At 50.3% G+C, this 21,430-nt stretch overlaps 1 protein-coding gene across 2 annotated transcripts in view; it reads right to left on the bottom strand.

Annotated features, from left to right (window-relative positions):
• Positions 1-21,430, bottom strand: part of CEMIP (cell migration inducing hyaluronidase 1) — a 161,112-nt gene that overhangs the window by 33,512 nt on the left and 106,170 nt on the right. For both annotated transcript variants that reach the window (XM_081228743.1, XM_081228744.1), the window contains exons 10-13: positions 20,027-20,159; positions 19,040-19,231; positions 7,193-7,368; positions 4,893-5,102 (exon numbers count right to left, since the gene is read on the bottom strand). In XM_081228743.1, coding sequence (XP_081084869.1) covers positions 4,893-5,102; positions 7,193-7,368; positions 19,040-19,231; positions 20,027-20,159 — 711 coding nt within the window. The remainder of the gene's footprint in view (positions 1-4,892; positions 5,103-7,192; positions 7,369-19,039; positions 19,232-20,026; positions 20,160-21,430) is intronic.

Here is a 21,430-nt window from a genome sequence, read left to right as displayed (position 1 = left end):
GGGCGCCCCCTGCATAGTCAATGTGGCAGCCTGTTGAGGACATCCTGGTTGCTACTGGAGGCCTTTAGAGCAAAGGTAACCCATCTGGAGCAGTGAATGAGGTGAGAAAGAAAGACGGGACATGTTTACTTCTCCTATCCACTCTGCTGTAAAAAAAGGAAAAGAGGAGAAAACAGGCAGAATCCATACCGGAGTCTTTCTGTACCTTTCTCAAGAGAACTGGAATGGATTCATTGTCTTCCGGGGAAAGAATACTCAGGTGACCCCCGTGTCCTGCCTCAGAGCCCAGAAACGCACAGTAAGATGTAGCGTGAGCCCATCTTACACCCGCAGCCGTCCACCCCGCAGATAACGTGCAGTAGCCCCTTCCTTTGAAGGCAGGCTTTGCCCCCCATCTGCCAGCATCCCGGAGCTTTGGTGCAAACCCCCCAGTTTCAAGAAGGACACCATCAACAGTGTCAGTGTCACGAAAGCCATTTCCCAGGCTCTGTTCTGTAGAACACTAACTCTGTGAAAGGCAAAGGTTGTGTGAAAAAAGGGCCCTGCGCTTTAGAATGAGTTGTGACATTGCTAGGATCATCAGCATCAAATGCATTCTTACTGCAACCTTGACAAAGCTAGCATGCACGGTGAATTCCTAAAATGGGGAGGAAAGACACATACTCAATGTTTGCCAAGGTCATGTAATTATCGGGCTTACTCTGTGTGTGGGAGGGATACCTACTACCATCTCATGGAACCAGTGAGGTTTACACAGAACACAGGGAAAGAGGCACAGTGACAATACTATTTAATATCATTGCTAAGCATGTCACATGCGTTATCTGCTTTAATCTTCCCCCAAAGCCTTTGAGATGGCTTCTATCATCACCCTCACTTTACACAGGAGGACACTGAGGCTCAGAAAGTCTCCATCAGTCAAGTTCTCACTGGCAGGCTTAGAACACAGGTTGCTACGACTCTATCCTTTTAACCTCGTTAGTTGACTGATGCGGGCAATCACTGTCACCATGGGAAAGGGTAAGAGTCGGATGAGGAGGGAGGAGGGGGCAGTGGGCTTGCAGGGCAGGAGCTGAGCGCTAGTGTGTGGAGTTACATTACCGAGAGCCGTCACCAGGGCTCAGGGGAACAGAAGCTGCGAAGCCCACATTTTTGTTGGTCAACAGATGCTGGCAGAAATCTCAAGTTCAGACTACTCCTTCCCAAAGTTGGTGGTGAAGAAAGGGAAAGACCAAAGGTGGGCCGCCCCAGGAGGAGGTGGGGATGAGGGAAGCTGTTCTCTGAGGATGTGGGTACCAGTGCGTGTCTAGCAGTGGTGAGGGGGGCAGCACCTCCCAGCTGGGCACACATAGGAACCCCTTTTGCCAACAAGCCAGTGACTGCCTGTCTGGGGTCTAGGGCACCTCCAGGTTGGGGATGGCGTGAGGGAAAAGGCATTCCCGAGGTTCCTGAGTGGTCTCTGCTCCCTAAGTGAGAATACGGTCTTTGTCTGCTGTTGGCCTCCTTTCATCCCATCACGCTAAAAACATCTTTCCAAACATAGCTGTGGGTAAATCCTTAGAGCCAAAATGAAGGAAGCAAATGTGAAATCCTGGTGGAGGGAGTGCAGCTCCCAAGGCAGCATTTCTGAACCTGGAACTGTCTGCCCCAGTGATGGAGCCTTTATAGGGTGAGGTGCTAACCCATAAAACCCCAACTCCCGTCCAGGGGTGCGGCTCTCAGAGAAGGGCACAGAATGCCCTCCGTTATCCTGCCGCCTCTTTGGCTCAGAGATGGAGAGGCCTGTACATCGTCGAGATTCTAAGCCATGGCTGTTTGGTTTCCCCTTGAAAGGCCACAGAGATCTGCAGGCTCCAAATCCTAAGCACCAGCTTGGCTGCCAAGCGCGGGCCTGAGCGGAGTGTGGTGGGAGCCCCGTGTGGCCACCGAGATGAGGCTGTGCTGACACCTCGGCAAGGCCTGCGCAAAGCACCTGGACCACCTGGCGTCTGGATGACACCCAGAGAGCTGATGGATGCGCCCTCCCAGTCTGGTGACTGGCATCCCTGGCGGCCAGACAGGAGGAAGGCTTTGGTAGGCAGGGTCTTCGGGTCCTGAGTTGTCCAAAGCTCTGGCTCCAAAAATCTATCTCTGCCGTGGGTGCAACTCACCCATCTGGCTGTTCCGGAGGCACCGGTTCCGCGGCCACTCCTCGCCTCCTGCCTTCCATGCCACCCCACACCGCTCTCCGTCCGCTGCCCATATCCATGAACTTGGACGCCTGGCCTGTGCTAACTTTCCCCACCTCTCCCCAGCCTGCATGTGCACGGAGATGCTCCCTCTCAGCGCTGCCCTGACGAGGGCCCCAGAGAACAGGCCCTCTGGCTCCCCCCACAGCACTTTTCTTGCCCTGCCTCCCCCTACACGAGCCCGTTCCTGTGGCTGAGACCTGGGATCACTGCTCAGAGGAAGATCTGTATTACTAAGATGGCCCAAAATAACGCATATATAGTTTCTAACCGAACAGCCATGGGGGATTGCCATCCGGTTCTGCACAGCACATATGAGGAAACTGAAGACCTAAGTGACTAAATAGCTTGCCCGAGATCACACAGCAAGTGGGTGGGAAAGCACAGCCGTATGTCCACAGGGCAAGTATGCGTGTGTTTGTGTGTGTGCATGTGTGTGTGCACACGTATGTGATTGCCCAGAGATTCAGAACAGCTTCCACTCAAATCAACCCAGATCTGGAACTACAGACTTCTTGTAATCTTCATATTTTTCTCTTGAGCAACATTAGACATAGTCAAATTTAAGTTAAACTTAAGGACAAAACTTTAGAACAAATGCTTCAAGCAGGTCAAGCTCCTAAGGCTCAGCCCTGTGATGTTTCCTCACCAACTCTACATTGTTCTTTTTAGCACGCGTTCTCAGCTGAGTCACCAACTGCCTTCAGTGCATTCACTCAGCACACCGCACGAGCGAACGGGACCACCAGACGCCTGCTCCCAGGGCCCAACCTGGGCCAGGCCCTCGGCGCGGCATGTCCATGTCCATGTCCTTTGCTCCCCATTTTACAGAAGAGGAAACAGAGGCATGGAGACGACCTGACCCAGGTCACACAGCTAGGAAGTGGCAGCCAGATGGGAACCCACAGTGTCTGGCTCCAGAGCCCAAGTTCATCCTGTGTCTTCTACTGCATCCCTAGCCTTCCGAATTTATTCAAAATCCTGTTATCTTTCTGCTTTTGCCAGAAAACATCTTCCTTTGCCTCTTTCTTGGACCCGAAAAATAATCCCATGTCTCCCAGCAACTACTCCAGCTGCAACCCTCTACCCCCCTGCTGGGGGAACCGGCCCTGGTTCCTAGCCAACATTTGCACGTGAGCCCAGCGGGCAGGGTCCCGGGTCTAGGGTCTCCCTCGTGGCGCTGGCCCCTCAGAGCCCTATGTGTTTGGTGTTATGTCCCCAACCTGATGGAGGAGGGAGCTGAGGTTGAGAGAGGGTAAGCAACTTGCCCGAGGTCCACAGCCCATGACCTGTGGACCAGGCCCTTCTAGACTGTGCCCCCAAACCCATGCTCTCTTCTTTATACTCGGTGGGTTTCAAGTCAGAGCATTGAAAATACAGAAACAGCAGGCACTCCTTTGTAAGAGCACACTGAATAGAACTGAAAGTGGCTTCACCCGCCACACACTGACAGGCCTCCTCATCTTCCTATCCCCGCATGCGTGGTGGGAGGCTCCTTATGTTTGGATTAAAGCGGAAGTCACAGACTCAAATGCCCACGGAGGCCAACAGGCAACGAGATAAATGGCCCTGCCTGGGGCATTTACTGTAGGGTACTAGGAAGTGGTGGGCATAGCGTAAACCAGAGAGCATAAGCCCAGCTTGGTGGGGTGCTATGACTTTGCCTGAATCCATTGTTGCCATGCAGGAATGTGGGTCTAGTGTTGCCAATTCCAACTACTTTTCAAGAGAAGCCAAGAATCCAGAGTTTTATGTGAAATCTCTACATTTCTAAATGATGAAAACGAATTCAAATGTTTCTTGAAACACTTAAGCCAAACAAAGCACATCTGGCCGCCAGGTTCAGTTTGCTGGGTGCCATTTTGTGACATCCAGTTTAAAAGTTCATAGAGGAGATGAGCTTAGTTAGTGCATTGAAAGAAAGTTCCATTTCACGTAAAATTATCAAATGTTTCTCTAAACATGATATAAGCCAAACCAAACACAAGCTGGATTCAGCGTGCAGGGTGCCATTTTGTAATGTCCAGATTGAAAATTTTATGGAGGATATACGTTGAATTCATTTAAAGAAGGATCGATTTAGTGTAAAAATTATCTGTGCAAATCAAGACAAGCCACATACACACACACACACACACCCCAATTTACTAATGAAGGCGTTTCTCCCAGGAGTGCTTGCTCTGATGACACTTGGTTCAACGGAAGAAAAGGGAAAAGGGCCCACTGCTGCCACGACCTCAAGCCTGTCAGGCAGATGCCACAGTACAGAGTCTGGGCGTGACCCCTGCCTTGTCTGCAGTTAACAGATTTGCCATGGCACACAGTCATGGAATGATCCTTGGGGAAAGCAAGGTGCAGTAAGAGCTAGACTCCCAGGGACCACTAATTGCTCACCCATCTCTGTAGCTTGGTGCCTTTGGCAAAGATACACCCCTATTTTCTCCTTCTTCTTTGGTCAGTGACCTGTTCTCAATTGATACTGTTCTAAAATCTGAGCTAAGGATGGTTCAACCCCCAGTGGCCCTGGACCAAGTGACTAGATCTAAGCATACTGCCATTGCTAACGGTCCCTGGGCCCAGCAGTGAGCAGACTGGCATGCAGGGAAGGGATGAGAGGGTGAAGGGGCTCTGGATCCCTGGCTTTCCCGGGAAGGATGTGCTCACCAACAAGCCATTGGAGCCATGGACAGTGACGCAGCGAGAGAACGTGTGGTGGATGGAGAGGTCCTTGACATACGTGGGTGGGTCGTAGCCTCCCTTTTCATCCACATCGCCCGCCAGGTGGAAGTGAATTGGGTACTGACCCACCAGCTGCTGGCCCATGTTCTTCAGCTCCACGCCCTCCAGGTGTGCGGCCTTGAACCCCAGTGCAAACTGGGGGGGAGAGGAGAGCCCAGAGTGAGAAGGAGTCCACGAGATGCTCCCCAATACCCCTCGCTGCTGCCCACACTCCAGAAATGCACACGTGTTGTCTTCAACGTGCTTTGCTGATCCCCACCTCGGGTACTCAGTGAATCAAAGACATTCTCTGCAAGTGGGTTAAGATGCCTGACTCTTCCCATCTCAAGGGAGACAGGCTGCTGCTAATAACAGAATGTTGCAAGGCAATGAACTGCTTGGAATCAAGAGGTGCAGTGGGACCGTGCAGCGGCTGGGGCTTGCCTCAACCCTCTTTTCCTGCCTCCTAAGCCACTGAGTGTTATGAGAAAGGGATAACCCTGAGGTAATCCGGGGGAGACTGGCAAACAGCATGCCCTAGGACGGTTGGGGAATCCAGGACAGGCTGGACCTTGGGGCAGTAAGAGCCCGTGCTTGGTCCACCATCTGAGGCCCTCTCCTGGTTGTAAGAAGGGGGTGTTGAGCATCTGGCAGCGTGTGTGTGAGTTGTGGGATGCTCCACATGCTCCCGTCATAGTATACCCAGAGCCATTCCTACACATTCCAAAGGAACCACCTGATCACACTCAGTGTCCACACTCCAGGAGCTCACTATAAAAGCACAGTTCAAAAATGATTCCTGTCCCAAGCTGAGTTCAGCTAACTTCTACTAGAGAAGGATGACTTAAGGACATGCTAACCATGCCTTCCAAAAATAGGTGTCAGCTGGAATGCCAACTCCAGTAGTGGCTGCCCTGGAGAGCTGTGTTAAGAATGATTCTGAGGCCTAGTTTGGGCAAAGTGGGAAGGAGGGCTCTCATCACTTAGGGATTACTCTCAAAATGGGAAATGGGGTTGCAGCAGCTTGAGTAACATAAACCTGCTATTTTTGCTCTAGTCTCCCTAATGAGTTTCTCAGCTGAAGATTATACCACCACCTCTGTCCCCATCTCATCCCTTGAAACTGACTGGAAATATGGAGAAGTGTTTTTGGAGGTTGCAACGACTGGGAAGCACTGCTAGCATTTAATGAGCAGGGGCCAGGGATGCTAGAAATCTTATATTAGGCCCGTATGACAGAAAATATGGCCTTACCTATGCCAGTAGGGCCCCCATTATGAACTCCGTATGTTTCACTCAATTATTCCTTTCAGTTAGATTACCAAAAAGTCTCATCCTTAAAGCATATGATTTTAACTTCTAAAGAACTGTCTTTACAAAACACCAAGGTAATAGTGTTATTCTACCAGCTTTAATCTCAAATCATTGGAAGCAATGGCCTCGTGAAGAACATTGGGGTGTCTTATGATATTTAATATGCCAGATAAAGGCACCTTACAGAGAGATGCAAAAGGAATTCCTCTTTGAGCTGAATGCTAGGAAAACATGAGCTCCAATGAATTGATACCATTTTCCTTCACTGCGCAATGAGAACTCTGCAGCTCATCATCTCTGTCTTGGTCTTGAGTCTCCACCAGGAAACTCACAGGTAAATGTAATGCTAGAACTTCTAGTTCTCCTCCCCTGCTTAACATCTTCTCTGTTTCTTTGTTTTTGTTTTTTTCTTTGGCCGCGCCGTGAAACATGCGGGATCCTAGTTCCCCAACCAGGGATCAAACCCACGTCCCTTGCGGTGGGAGCACAGAGTCTTAACCACCGGACCACCTGGGAAGTCCCCATCTTATCTGTATTCTAATGGATCTATTGCAAATGCAAGTTTTTGTGAGTTAAATGCCCGTTCTTTTAGGAAGTGGCCAGGGTTAAACAATGAAGAAAGGGAATGAAAGCTATGATTAAAAGTTGAAACTCATGAAGGCAGGGAGCATGAAGGCAGTGTGCCATGTGCCATGTGACTGCAGGGTAAGCGACGTTCCTCTGTCATCTCTCTTGTTCCCAAGTATGGACAGATGGAATTGCACACAGATGCATAATACATAAGGCTCCTCCAATTTCCAGAAAGGTACCCTTCTCTTGGTCCTACCTTTTGCCCCTCCATACCCTTCCCTACCAAGAATCCCTGCCTATAGGCTGGCATCACTGGAATCCTCCTGGTTGGGTTGATGGCCTCAGCCAGGCAAGACTCATACCTTGATGTGGCCCCCAAAGGTGTCGAAGTCAAAGAAGTTGCAGATGTGGTTGCTGTAGGGGTAGCATTCCTCCTCCATCTCCCCCATCACCACGATATTCCGGCTCAGGAGCCCAACCTCGGCCCGCATGTCCACACCATCCACCTCCTCCCCCATGTGCAGGTACATTGGTTTCCCTAGGGCAGAAAGGAGGGAAAGTGGGAAATCAGAGGTACTGTGTGTGCCCACTGTCTTCCAGGGCCCTGCCAGGTGCTTCCGCTGCTTACATGGTGCATGGTGGTCCCCGTGGCCCCGAGTCCCATTTTGTAGAAGAATGAAGCCCAGGGAGATGAGATTACTTGCCTGAATGAAGAGGCAGGATTCACAGGCATGCATGCTTATGTCTGAAGCCCATGGCAAAAATGACTATTTGTCCCTCAGTTTCTGTCCCCTCTTCTTGCTTGTCTGTACTAGAATCTTCTATTTTAGCTAGACACAAGGCTCCCCGGGACAACCACGTTTCCCAGCCTCCCTGCAGGTCAGTGTGGTCATAGGGTAGCAGAAGGAATGTGTGCACCCTTCAGGTGCCTCCTGCTCTCCCATAGGGCTGGGATATGGACGCTGTTGGTGGGCCAGCCTCGCCCATGTGGGTGCGAACATACCCTGGAGATGGCAGAGCAACGTGAGAGAAGAAACCTGGTCTCTGGATGATCCCACAGAGCTCACGCCCTGGACCGCCTACCAGTTGGGAGTCTTACAGGCACAAAACAAACCCTCTCTTTAAAGCCAATGCTTTAAAGCAGTGCAAATCCATATTCTGCTGAAGTAGGCAAATCTATGTTCTACTTTCCTCAACCTCCTGTAGAGTGTGTGTCTACAGCTGAATTTTCTAGAAAGAACTAGATTGGAGCTTCTGTGTCCAGCACTGCCGGGCTCTGGATGCCACTATGGTAGCATATAGAGCAATGAAAGAGAGCTTGCACCCCACTCTGTGTCGACCTCACCACGACCTCCCTCCCTCCCGCTGGCCTTGGAGGAGAGGATGCTGTTTCTCTCTCATACCACTGACCTCAGCCCCAGCCCTTGCAATAAGCTCAAGAGCCTTGAATCCAATAGCCCTCCCCTTCTAGTAGCTTCATTTCATCCCTCATTTGGGTTCATGTTCTGTTTTGAGACTCGTCTAGGCCTTCCTATCTTTATTTTTTTTCTTGATGTTATAATTTTTTTGAAGTTTTTTTTTTTTTATTGAAGTATAGCTGCTTTACAATTAGGCCTTCCTATCTTTAAAAACTAACAATCATGGGCTTCCCTGGTGGCACAGTGGTTGAGAGTCCACCTGCCAATGCAGGGGACATGGGTTCGTGCCCCAGTCCGGGAAGATCCCACATGCCGCGGAGCGGCTGGGCCCGTGAGCCTGTGTGTCCAGAGCCTGTGCTCCACAACGGGAGAGGCCACAACAGTGAGAGGTCCGCGTACCGCAAAAACAAAAAAAATGAAAAAAAAAAGAAAGGTGCAGGGTGACACGGGTTTGGAACTTTGGAACTGTCTTTGATCATCGCCTCCACAACAATCCCAAGTTCTTCTCTGGAATAAAGAGACCTCAGGCTGCCTCTAGATTCAGCTGGTCCCTGAGACTGCTGACCTGACTCGTAGGTGCTTTCTCTTCTTTTTGAGGATGCAGTGGTAGAGAGAGCAACAACCTCTCATGTTGATTCGCAGCCTGAACCACTTGGCTTTCACTTGACTTGAGCAACAGGGCACAGCTCAGCCCCGTGACACCACTGGTGCCCACGTGCAAAGGCTGTGGTTATAAAATCCCTGAGCAGCACCCACTGATGGTGACCTCACCCTGCTCTCTCATCCCCAGGGAGGGCTGGCTTTTAAAGAATGTTTGTTGTTTTGGAATTCTGCAGACTCAGGGAGATGGTGGTTTCTTTGAAGCATCTCAGTTTAAGATGTAAGACGAGTACATGGCAAAGCTGAGAAAATATTCCGTTTGGAATCGGTATTCGCCTCTTCTGGCTGCTGTAACAACTTACCACAAACTTAGTGGCTTAAAACAACAGAAATTTCTATTCTGATAGTCCTGGAGGTCAGAAGTCCAAAATCCGTTTCACCGGGTCAGCAGTCAGGGAGTCGCCAGGGCTGGTCCCGTCAGGGGCTCCAGGGGAGAACCCGTTCCTGGCCTCCTGCAGACCCGCGCAGCTGCCAGCACTCCTCGGCTGGTGGCCCCTTCCTCCAATCTGTTATGTCATCACATCTGACTCTGACCCTCCTGTATCCCTCCTTTTAAGGACCCTTTTTTTTTTTTTTTTGCGGTATGCCGGCCTCTCACTGTTGTGGCCTCTCCCGTTGTGGAGCACAGGCTCCGGATGCACAGGCTCAGCGGCCATGGCTCACGGGCCCAGCCGCTCCGCAGCATGTGGGATCTTCCCGGACCGGGGCACGAACCCGTGTCCCCTGCATCAGCAGGCGGACTCTCAACCACTGCGCCACCAGGGAAGCCTAAGGACCCTTTTGACTCCACTGAACCCACCCAGATAATCCGGGTTCACCTCCCATCTCGTGAGCCTTAATCACATCTGCAAAGTCCCTTTTGCCACATAAGGTAACACATTCCCAGTTGCCAAAGATTAGCACATGGACATCTTTGAGGGCTGTTAGTCAGTCTATAACAGAGTCCTTTTAAAAAGTCTCAGGTAATAAAAAAAAATTAACTTTTCAAAGAGTCTATTTACTGGAATTTACTGTTATCCCCTGAGCCGAAGGTCTGTGTCCCCTGTCAAAGGGATGCCACGGATAGGGGCTGTCAGGCCTTCAGTCTCATCCAGGGTCCTGACATCAACCAGTGGAAAGAGTTTAAAACAAGTTCGTGCTGCAGGATACTGGTGCCTCATCCTCCAGCACATCCCACTGTGGCTTCTGGTTTGGGTCACAGGGCCATGAGTCTGTCCAGTTTTAAGGTCCAGAAGCAGAGTCCCCTCTAGCACCCACGCAGGAGCCTCTCTCCCATCCCTGGCTCGTCCTCTGCCCATTGGCTCTGGGACCTTTACAAGCAGCCAGTTACGAGGCCCTCGGGTTGGGGGGAGGCTAGGGTCTTCTGCAAAAAGAGCTTTGCCCTGGGTTCTGAGTGACCCCAGCTGGACAGAAAGCTGCACCCAGAGCAGCGTCTGATGCTGATAAGGAAAGAGACTCCCATGCATGCCAGCTTTGAACACCCAAAGTCCAGTGACTGATATACTGATATATTGATCACAATTGTATCTAAGGATAGACAGTCAGACCCGGAAGGACCCAGAATAGCTTTCTGCCGTCACTTAGGCCAGCTCCCTAACTTCACATTTGAGGAAATGGAAGGCAGAAGGTGCTCAGGGCCGGCCTGGTGGAGACAGGGCGAGAATGCGGGGACACGCCCCCCAGGAAAGGATGCCCTTTCAAGCCCTTATGACTGGTGCTGGGGGCACTTTCTCTTCACCGCCAGGCTCTGGGTCTGGGACCCAGTGAGCGCCATGAGCCTGGACCTTCGCCATAAGCACATGAAACGTGACACCTGTCTTTCCAGCACCTCTTTACTCTCCGTGGACCCTTGACTCTGACTTCGAGGGCTGAGCATGTCACCTACATCCAGGCAGCAGTGATCTCTCATGACAGCCACTGGGGGTGCACTGCCTTCCCTCTCTCTCGGGGAGGACCTGCTGTCAGGGGGTAGTCAGCAGGCAGCCTCCAGCTCAGGAGCCACCTGTGTCTGCTCCAAGGTCATGCTCTGCTTGGGTCCCTCCCAGTGACTAAAGCACAGCCAAGGTCCTGGAGCCCGGCCACTGCTTCCCCACGCAGGATCCCGATAGGCAGGCTGTGCTTGGAGGCACCCCCTTTCCCTAGTCTCCCGAACCACCCAGCTCAGAACACTCCCTGCAGGTAAGTGGGTCAGTAGAAATGGATCCTTCTTTTTTCCCAGAGCTGGGCATCTTTCCCCAAGTACTTGCAGGATCCTGGTCTTCCGGGCCTCATGCCTCTGGGCACGGTGGACCCAGACCTCTTCTTCACTAGTGGACCCCCCAATGAACAGCTCTCCTGGCAACACTCAGAAAAACTTCCAAAGGCTTCCTCAACGGAGCAAAGCCACCCGGGACCGTTCTTGAGGTGCAGAAGGAAGCACTGCCTGCCAGTGCCCTAGAGGCAGTTCAGAGGTGAACTTGCCAAAGCAAGTGATGGGGGCCTGAGGGTCTGGTCCCGAGAGGCACAGCATAGAGCATGCTTCCCAAAGGGATGTTCCCCCCAAGCTCTGCCACCCAGGGCTCAGCACGTTACAGAAGAGGTTACAGGGAGTAGCAAGCTCCGTCCTACCAGCCAGAGGCGCAGGAAAGGAGCTTCCCATGCAGCTCCGGGGGCACAGCAGCTGCCTAGCCGCCCGCAGGATGAACAGAGTAAAACCCAAACTCTGGTGGGCTTACCCGCCATCACTCCCACACGTCCCCTTCTGCTGCAGCCAGACCCGACCACCCATGATTCCCCGAGCGAGCTTCTGCTCATTTACATCTCAGAGCTTTTAATGAAGCTGCTCTCTCTAGCTGGGACAGCCTCCTCCATTTGTCCACGGAGCAAATCACTTTGTCCCTCAAGATCCAGCTGTGATGGCTCCTTCTCAGTGAAGTCTTCCCCGACTACCCTCAGCATGAGCCTTTGCATCTTGGGGTCTCCACAGTGCTTGGGAGAGCCAGGAAACCAGGCCAAGCCTCCCCATCTCTAGGCTATGCATCTCCAGATTTCCAACCATCCCTCAAAGTGTATGCATTTCAGAGTTCAGGAGGCTCCTCTCAATTTGTCAGCATCCCCCCGTAAAATATGGTGTCCAGGGACTTCCCTGGAGGTTCCAGTGTTTAAGACACTGAGCTTCCAATGCAGGCCGCGCGGGTTCGATACCTGATCGGGGACTAAGATCCCACATGCTGTGCGACGCGACAAAAAAAAAAAAAAAAAAAAAAAGTGGTGTCCAGGCAGGGTGCTGACCAGAGGCTTCTGTTCCTGTGGGTGGCCAGAGGGCCTTCCTCAGGGATCCAGTCTCAACACAACTGGAGAGGTGGGACAGTGGATGCGGAGGACTGGGGCTCTGCAGCCAGGCTGTCCGGGTGGGATTCTGACTCAGATCATAGCCGTGAGTCCCTGAACACATTATTTAAGCTCCTGAACCTCAGACCCTTTATATATAAAATGGAGATAACCATAGCACACATCTCGAAAGGTAGCTATGGTTGTGAAATGAGTTAATCCATGGAATGTGCCTGGAACAGCCCCGAGGGCATGGTAGGGGGCTAGTGTGACAGAATTGACACATGCAGCTGTCCCCAAGTGAAGGCTGGAACCCAGGGCTCCCACCACTAGCTTCACGCCTATAATGATGGGGAGTTGGAAGATAACAGGTTTGACAGCTTTCTTTGTTCCACAGGGGAAAGCAGCCAGGGGGTAGGGGTGACTTCCAGGTAGATGGACAACTGTGCTGATTAGACTCCTGGGAGCAGACTCAGTAAGACAGATTGAGAGCTGAAAGAATATTCCAGTCCCACCGCCTCCTTCCCCTATGTGGAGCTCCCTATCAGGATTTTACAAGCCTTATAGCCAGTTTATCTGTCCCGCTGCTGCCTTTACAGCCCACTCCCAGGCCACTATCCCAGGGAAGCTGTGCACCCCGCTTTCCCAGCATCCCATCCTGTCTGTGGAATTCTCCCACGCGGGCTTCACCCCTCCCTTCTGTCTCCAGGCTCTGATACAGGAAGGCCAACCAGGGGAAAGCAGACGTGGCTAAGCCAGATTTGTCCCGAATAATCCACAAGGGCCATGAGCTCAGATGAGGGGTGGGGAAGGCGTGGGATGCAGAAGGACTCTGCACAGTTGCCCCGCACAGGAATAAAACATCGACCCTTCCAAGTGCTCATCCTACCGCTGGCCCGGTTCCACAATCCGCCCTCTTCCGAGCCCTCTCTACAGGGCAAGCATGGCACTAAACACTCTGGGGTCGAGAAGGGTAAAACATCAAGGATCTTCCAGTGGGAGAAACAGACCCCTGTACATGTGGCTCAGACCCAGCAGGGCCCAGGGTTTCTGCAGGAGGGGGCAGTGGGGTCTGCCCTTCTCAGACCACGAGGACAATCCCAGAGGGACTTAGGCTAGAGGGTCCCAGAAAGGCAAATTTAAACTACAGAGCTCCCAGATTCCTCCTCCAGTCCAGTCATCTTTGAGAGAAGATGTTGGGAACAGGGTCCCTCCTGGAGGAAGGATGAAGCAGAACATATCACCTTCGAGCCAGAGAGCTCTGAGTTTGAATCCTGGCTCAGATCGACCAAGTAGACTTGCTTGGTCTCTACCAGCAGCCCTCACTAGAAGGTTCTGAGATGGAAATGCTCTATTCCGTGTTGTCCAATATGGTAGCCACTAGCCACGTGTGGCCAGTGAACTCTTGAAATCTGCCCTGCAGGACTGAGGAATGGAATTTTTAATTTTATTAGTTTCAGTTAAATTTATACGGCCACATGTGGCTGCTGACTACCATATTGGAAAGCATGAGTCTACACGTTTAATTTCCATGGACATCAGTTTCCTCATCTGTGTCATGGAGAAAACAGTAGCACCCACCTTGTTAGGTTGTCACGAAGAGTGAGAAAGATGGTTTACGTAAAGTGCTTTAGCATATCAACGGAAACCCAAACTACGTTAATACTAATTAGTAGTAGTACTTAAAAGTGTGTGATGGGGGGCTTATAAACAAAGTGGGAAGTTGAGAATGAAAATAGGGTAGAAAATTGAGGGAATTTCTTTTTTCTTTTTTCTTTTTTTTTTTTACTGACGAAGGATGTATTTATTTTAAACCATTACATAAGATTCAGCTTAAGAATCATAAAGAGGAGATTTCTAATTGCCACGTCGGGAGGTGTTGAAAATCACACTGTGGTTGGCAAAACTTTGAAATATTTTTTTAGATGATTCACACATTTTCATGACTTTGTTACCCCCATCTGTTTCTCGTCAGAAAATCGTTATGCAAAAAGGCCTGTTTACTGGAATTTGGGGGCAGTGAGGAAGGAGGATCCAGGAGGGCTGCGTCCCTCTCTGCAGCCAGCCTGGGGAGGAGAACACGAATTGGTAATTGGATGGGGGCACAGTTTTGGAAAAGAACAAAGCAGGTGGAGTCCTTGCTCCATGTCAATGGGGGATGGAGGGCCAGAGAATGGGCTTGGAGCTGAAGAGGAGAAATGTGAGCCTCCCTAGGACAGCCAGACAAACAGAAAGACACACACACACACACACACACACACACACCCTCACACACACACACACACACACACCCCTCACAGATACCCCTCCCTGGGGCTTTTCCAATGCTGTCCACCAGGGGGCACTGTTTTCATGTAAGCCCTAAAGCTTCTGAGCAAGATGGTCCCCTCTGAGCCTAGTAACTTTAAGGAGGGAGGGGCTCGGCAGGGTTGGGGAACTGGTGGAGATACAGACACAGGCAGTCCTAAACCAAGGGCATTTGGAGGGTCCTGAGGGGGATGCATCATCTTCTCCACTTACCCTTTCCTCCCTTGGTACTCAGGGCCCAGAGCAGCCCCATCTCACCCTCTGTCCAGCCTGCACAGCCCTCATGAAGCCCCTGGAACTGTTGGCCAAACATTGCCACCTGCAGCAATGCGCCATCACTCCCACCCAAACCACGCCGTTGGGCGAGGCGGGCGTGCCCCAGTATCGCATGGTTTCCTCATTCTCAGGGTCACTCTTGGCACACACTGCTGCCCTATTAGGACCTGCTCAAGATGAAATTTCCCCTCCAGGCCTAGGGCGCTCAACACTGAGGTGCAGATGAGGGCCAGTGTGAACAAAGTGCCTCTCCCAGGGGTGCCCCTCCTCCTACCTCCCTGCAGGCAAGGCCTTAAAGGCAAGCTTTCACCCTCCCAGAAGCCACAAGGGCAGCCCCAGCTCCATGAGTCACTTAACAGTGAGCAGTGTGGGCTTCCCTGGTGGTGCAGTGGTTGGGAGTCCGCCTGCCGATGCAGGGGACACTGGTTCGTGCCCCGGTCCGGGAGGATCCCACGTGCCGTGGAGCGGCTGGGCCCATGAGCCATGGCCGCTGAGCCTGCGCGTCCAGAGCCTGTGCTCTGCAACGGGAGAGGCCACAGCAGTGAGAGACCCGCGTACCGCAAAAACAAACAAACAAACAAAAAAAATAGTGAGCAGTGACATCCCCTCAAACGGTCTGAATGCCATTCCTGACAAGAGTCCCAGAGGACACCTGGCATCCCAGAAGGCCTGTCCACATGTATTATCCTCAGGAGACACAGAAGACACCCAGTGAAGACCCAAGGGTCCAACACTCACTAGGAATTGCTTTGCTTGGTGCTGTCCTGTAGGTGGGGATCTAGGAAGTCTAATAAGCCATTGTACTCAGAAGAAAGCCCCGAGGTGCCATTTGGGGTCTCCGCTTCCTCCAGCCCCCCGTTTCCTTCTCAAGCTACCTGGGTCTTCTTCTGGAGCTGGAGCACTGCCTGCTCTTCCCGGCACAGGGTCTTTGCAGCCCCTCCCCTCTTTCCCGGTTACCTCTCTGCTCAATCATTAATTCCTCTGGGGAGTCTTCCGCGCCTTTGCCAAACCCCCCTTTCCGATGCTCCCATCAATCCCCCATCTTCCTCTTCCATAGCCTTTCTCACATTTGGGATTTCATTTTTATTGGGATGATTCTTTGCTGGATATCCATTTCCACTGCTGCCTAAGGGCAGAGAACTTGTCTATGTGGTTCACCATGGCTTCCCAAAGCCTGGAGCATTGCCTGGCATAGAATATGTGCTCTTTGTTTGCTGAATACATGATGACCTGCTCCTTGCCACCTCCCTGCGGTGTCCTTGTGATGGAGGAGGGAGGAAGCCTGTCCAGTCTGAGGGTGGAGGAAGGGTGGGGCACGCGCATTCACAGGAAGAGCCTCCACACCCAGAAGCATCAGGACACGTAGACAACTGCAGGTCTGGCAGGCCTCGTGTGTCTGTTACTAATAATGACAGAAATGGCTTGCTTCTCTCCCTCTATAACTTCCTTTAAACTGCGTGTCCCCAAAGAGAAGAATCGATAAGCTATAAAATATACAGGTTTCAACCACTGGCCTGGGGCTCCTGCCCCTTCCTTCCTTTCCATCCTTCAGTTCAGTTGCTAACCTACTGCACCTAATACTAACTCTAGTAACAGCTAACACTGATGGAGCACTTACCAGGTGCCAGGCACTATTTTAAGTATCTCTAACTCCTTTCATCTTCACAACAGCCCTTTGAAGTAGCTGTGATTATTATCTCCATTTTATACATGAGAAAACAGAGGCAAAGGGAAGTTACATAATTGTCTAACGTCCTTTGGCTAACAACTGCCATTCCTAGAACGTGAATCCTCTTCAAACTATTTCGCCTCTACCAAAAAAAAAAAGTCTTCCTCAAAATGTCTTCAGAAAATGTGACAAACGGCATGACCCTCCGTCTAACGTGATAAATCAAACCACAAAAAGCCACACACAGAGAGCATCTTTGCATCAAAGGGTTTCCAGGGTGACGGTTCACGTTGTTGTGCGGTATCCATCACATGAAAGCCCCTATGACAGATTCCCCAGTAGCTCAGAACTAAGGGAAAGTTGCCTCTCTTGGCTTCTGGTCACCTTCCTTGTATTAGACAATATTAGTTAAGTAATTTGTGAAGTTCCTTTCTCTGCTCTGGCTGCCAGGAAGCTCAGAGATACATTTTATGGTCTATTTCAGTAGCTTCTGCTAATTTCATTTCCCACCCCCCTTTCTGCTGACTTTATTCTCCATCCATCAGTCTTTCATTACTTAGACAAGTATCTTTCACTCTGTTGTTCCCCCCGCCACCTGGGGAAAAAAGATCTACCTGGATTTGTGTCCATTCTAAGAGACTCCAAAACCTTTTTTGAAGAAGGTAGGGGTTTCAAACAAATTATCATTTAAGGTATCATTGTTACCTGGTCAAGGAACAAATGTTTGGTCATCCCAGCCTCTGCCCACAAACAGCTGCCTCCTTCCCTTTCTCTCTCGCCACACCCACCACATCACCATCTCTGGAAACACTTACAGCCTTCCTTTTGCAGTTCTGAGTCTAGAGTTGGTGCCCCAGGATCACAGCTGCAGCATTTGTGGACTGCCTCAGCTACATGCCCTCCAGGGTCCCCATCCCCATGAATAAAATAATGGCATTGGACTCCATCACAGGTTCTCACTTTTTTAAACCTTTGTGCCCCCAAATTCTTTCTCAAGCACACTTCCACTAGCCAAAAAGATTCTGTTGAATTTTACCTTTTGTAGTTTTATTTCCAAAATAATAGATATTCTGAACATACTGGTAACGCTTTCTCAATTCATAGTCTTCCTTCTACCCCCAAATTCTAATACTTCTCCAGGTGGTTCTGTGGCAGCCAATTTTTAAAAAAATTTTTATTGGGCTAGAGTTGATTTACAGTGTTGTGTTAGTTTCAGGTGTACGGCAAAGTGATTCAGTTATGCATATACATATATCTACTCTTTTTTAGATTCTTTTCCCATATAGGCCATTATGGAGTATTAATAGAGTTCCCTGTGCTATACAGTAGATCTTTACTAGTTATCCATTTTATATATAGTAGTGTGTATATGTTAATTCCAATCTTCCAATTTATCCCTATCCCCTTTACCCCCTGGTAACCATAAGTTTGTTTTCTATATCTGTAACTCTTTGTTTTGTAAATAAGTTCATTTGTACCCTTTTTTTTTTAGATTCCACATATAGCAGCTGATGTTTTTAATGCCCAGTATTGATTCTCCTTTCTCTGGTAATACATCCCAAGTTTCCTTTGGGGAGTGACTCTGTCCATGCAGTGAAGTCTTAGAAGGACAGTCATTGAAGATGCCCTAGCCAGAGGGTGAGCACATGAGACACCAGCCCAAGCAGTGCCACCTCCCTGGAAGGTAACTTTTGAGCACCATGTCCCAGGATGTGCCGACAGTGATGCCTTAAGGATGCTGCCCATTCGTTCCTGCTACCCAGACCCCTGAAGCTGCCCTGTTCCTGGTCCTTTATTGCAGCTTGGCCACACAGCTTTTACGTAGTTCTCTAAATTGAATACCCTCAATGGATTCGTTTTTTCGTTTAAGATAGTCAAGTTGGATTCTGTTGCTTACAACAAAGAACTCTAACTGATACATAACTCCCCCAACTAAGAATAATTGACCTGGACTATACTTGAGGTCTCTTTTACCTCTAACGATCTGTAATTCCAGTAACCTCACACAACATAAATGACAGGGCTTCGAGGTCAAGATTTAGGAGAAGAAAAAGGAAAATGTGAAAGCTACAGAAAGAAGAGATTTAAAATTTTGTGGTAGGTTAATTACTGTCTAGCAAATGTTCATTCCCTCCCTTCTATCTTAATGGGAAAAACAGAGTTTCCCATTCATGTTGAGTTGGACCATGTGATCTGTTTTGGTCAATGGAAAGTGGGTGTCAAAGAGTGCTAGCTCTGAGCGCAAGGCCTTAAGAGTCCTCCCGTGTTTCGGTTCACTTCTCCCCCGTGAGAAGAGTATGTCCTGGGAAGAATGAGACTCACATGGAGCTGTCCTGAACCCAACTCTCAGCCTGGAGCCAAGTTTAGTGTAGAGAAGCTGAACCCTAGACAGCCTGTAGGTGCATGAATAAGAAATAAATGCTTGCCATGAAATTTTAAGGATTTTTTTGGTCATGCAGCATTATTATGGCAATAGCTGACTGACACAAATTTGTTTTGATTTCAGTCAACTTTTAGCCTAACAATTTTCAGTTTCATCAGGCCTAGGGAGGGGTGAGGGAATGTCCTACCTGCTACTTTGACCTGCTTGGAGGCACAGGCTTTGCAGGGGAGCACCTGGAACTCTTCTGCCTGGTACATGGAGTAATCGGTACTGGCAATGACCAGGATATCTCCGGGCTTCCATGATTGTACATTGTCTTCCAGATTCAGGATGGTGCTGTTCACGTTGGTGTCGATGGTGACGGTGAGTTTTGGCCTCACTGTAACCCAAAACAGGAGAGATTGAGAGATAAAGCTTTGCTCCTGGCAAACTTCGGACTCCTCACCTCTTCCCTTCCCCTCCCTAAACCAGTAAATGCCAGGTTTGCCTATCCAAAACCCAAATCACCAGGCTCACCCCATCCAAGTCTTGGTACAGGTTTTTTGAAGTCAACAAAAACCCTACCAGAAAAGAGCCATTCATTAACTCTGGGCAGGGGAATTTTCCACTAACTCCTTAGCTGGAGTTAAATGTGGCTGCCTCACCACACCCATTTTGCAAAAGATGTGAAACAAATATAGTCCCTCTCAACTATTATTTTCAGTAGCTGTAAGCCTCCCCTCCAAAGAACTTCCATCCCTAATGACTGCCTTCTGGAGATGGCCAAGTGCCCCTGAGAACAAACCGACCATTTCCAATCCCTTCTAACGAGCACCTCGAGAACCGGGTTTAAAATAATAGCACCCAAAGAGGCCATGAGCTGCGTGTCTATGAAGGGGAGAGCTGCAGGAAGGTCAGCTCTGACCACTGCACCCTGGTTTTCTTGGACCAGGCCCTTCCCCTTCCTGAAAGGCATGTGGGCAGGGTGGGGCTCTGATGGCTCCTGCCAACTCCGAGGACACTCCCACGGCTCCTGTGTCACAGAAGTGCTCTCCATCGCGAGCTTGGCAGGAGCACGGGGTCACTGAGATGCCCAGAGGCAGCTGACCCAGCCATCGAAACTCCCAATGCATAGCTGGAAGCTCAAGGAACCGAGCCACGGTTGCACTTCTGTCCCCAGCAAGGAGCTGCTTACCAGGCTTCCCACAGAGGAACCGCACACGGTAGCTCTGGCAGTCTTGGCCCTGGTCATAGCACACAAACCTATAATCCTGGCCTCTTTTGTAGACAACCTCGGTGGTGAGGTTAACTCCATCCACTGTAGTGGCCTGGGAACAGCATGGAAATTACAGAGCAAAGTCATTTCTTTTTGCAAAGAAGGAAGGTGATGATTAATATTACAAACATATACACACGAGTCTAAAATTGTTCCTGCTGCAAAACTTATTTACAATGGCCTTACATCATTATTCTAACGTTTCCCCTTCTCGATTTTGTATAAGAAAGACAGCATGAAGTCACAGGATGGATAAACATCTTGCCTGGGGTCCTACCGTATTTGGTATCCAAACCAGGGATTGACTGCCCTGGTGAACATTTTATGGAGCATTTACAGCAAGCACACACTCTTTTAGGAGCTGGGCTGGCTGCTTTCTTACAACTTGTACCACTCACCACCACCAGCACCATCAAGAGTGGCCAACATTTATTGAAGACTCACTATGATCAATCCACTGGTGCCTAAATGTGGCTCCACATCCTGTGGGGAGCCTTTAAAAATACTCACGCCCTGGCCCCATCTTCGGAGTCTCAGATTTGATTGTGTCCAGGGGGCAGCCTGGGCATCAGAACTTTTAACGGCTGCCCAGGTGATTCCAATGGGAAGTCATGTTTGAGAACCCCTCTTGTAGTTATGGAGCTACATCCAGTATTTCATTTCCTCTTCTTGGCTATGAGGTCTATGAGATTGTTGCTGGTTTTACAGATTTGGAAACTGACGCTCAGAGAGGTTGGGTAACTTGCCCATTTGAATTTGGATGCATCCAACTATACGGCTGGTGCTTCGCAGCCCCTCCCACTGCTGCCCTCAGGCACTACTGCCTACTGCCCTTGGTTCAGTGTCTGTCTCCTTCCAGTGGCTGGTGGGTTCTGGAAAGGTCAGGTTTTGCCTCCCTCCCTGATCCCAGCATCCAGCCCAGGGCCTGGCACAGAGCACAGTCTCAGCTGATGAGAGCTGATGCGCAAGAAGCTTCAAGGCCAGGTAGAGAATTTAGGGAGTGGGTTCAGAGAAGGGCATGATCCCTGCCAGCTGGGGCTCATCCCAGGGCCGGGGTATGTCTGCATCATGACTGTGGCTGTCATCAGAGACTTGCAATTTAGAGCAAGGGCTGCAGCTGTTGTCCTCTTTGGCACAGAAACCAAAGGGACCAGGGCTGGGCAAATAGGAAGGTAAAATATAGTCAATCTAAAAAGGCAGGGTGGGGGGCACTTTTAGGAAACCCTGTTTTGAACCCAGCAGATAGCCACTGCCTTTGGCTTGGAAGGAGAGCTATGGAGACGTGAGTCCAGCCAGAATGAAAATTCAGCCCTTTCATGCAAG

The sequence above is a fragment of the Mesoplodon bidens genome (genome assembly GCF_964165515.1).
Source record: "Mesoplodon bidens genome assembly, chromosome: 3".
NCBI classification, from domain to species: Eukaryota; Metazoa; Chordata; class Mammalia; order Artiodactyla; family Ziphiidae; genus Mesoplodon; species Mesoplodon bidens.
This window is presented reverse-complemented; position numbering and strand designations above follow the sequence as displayed.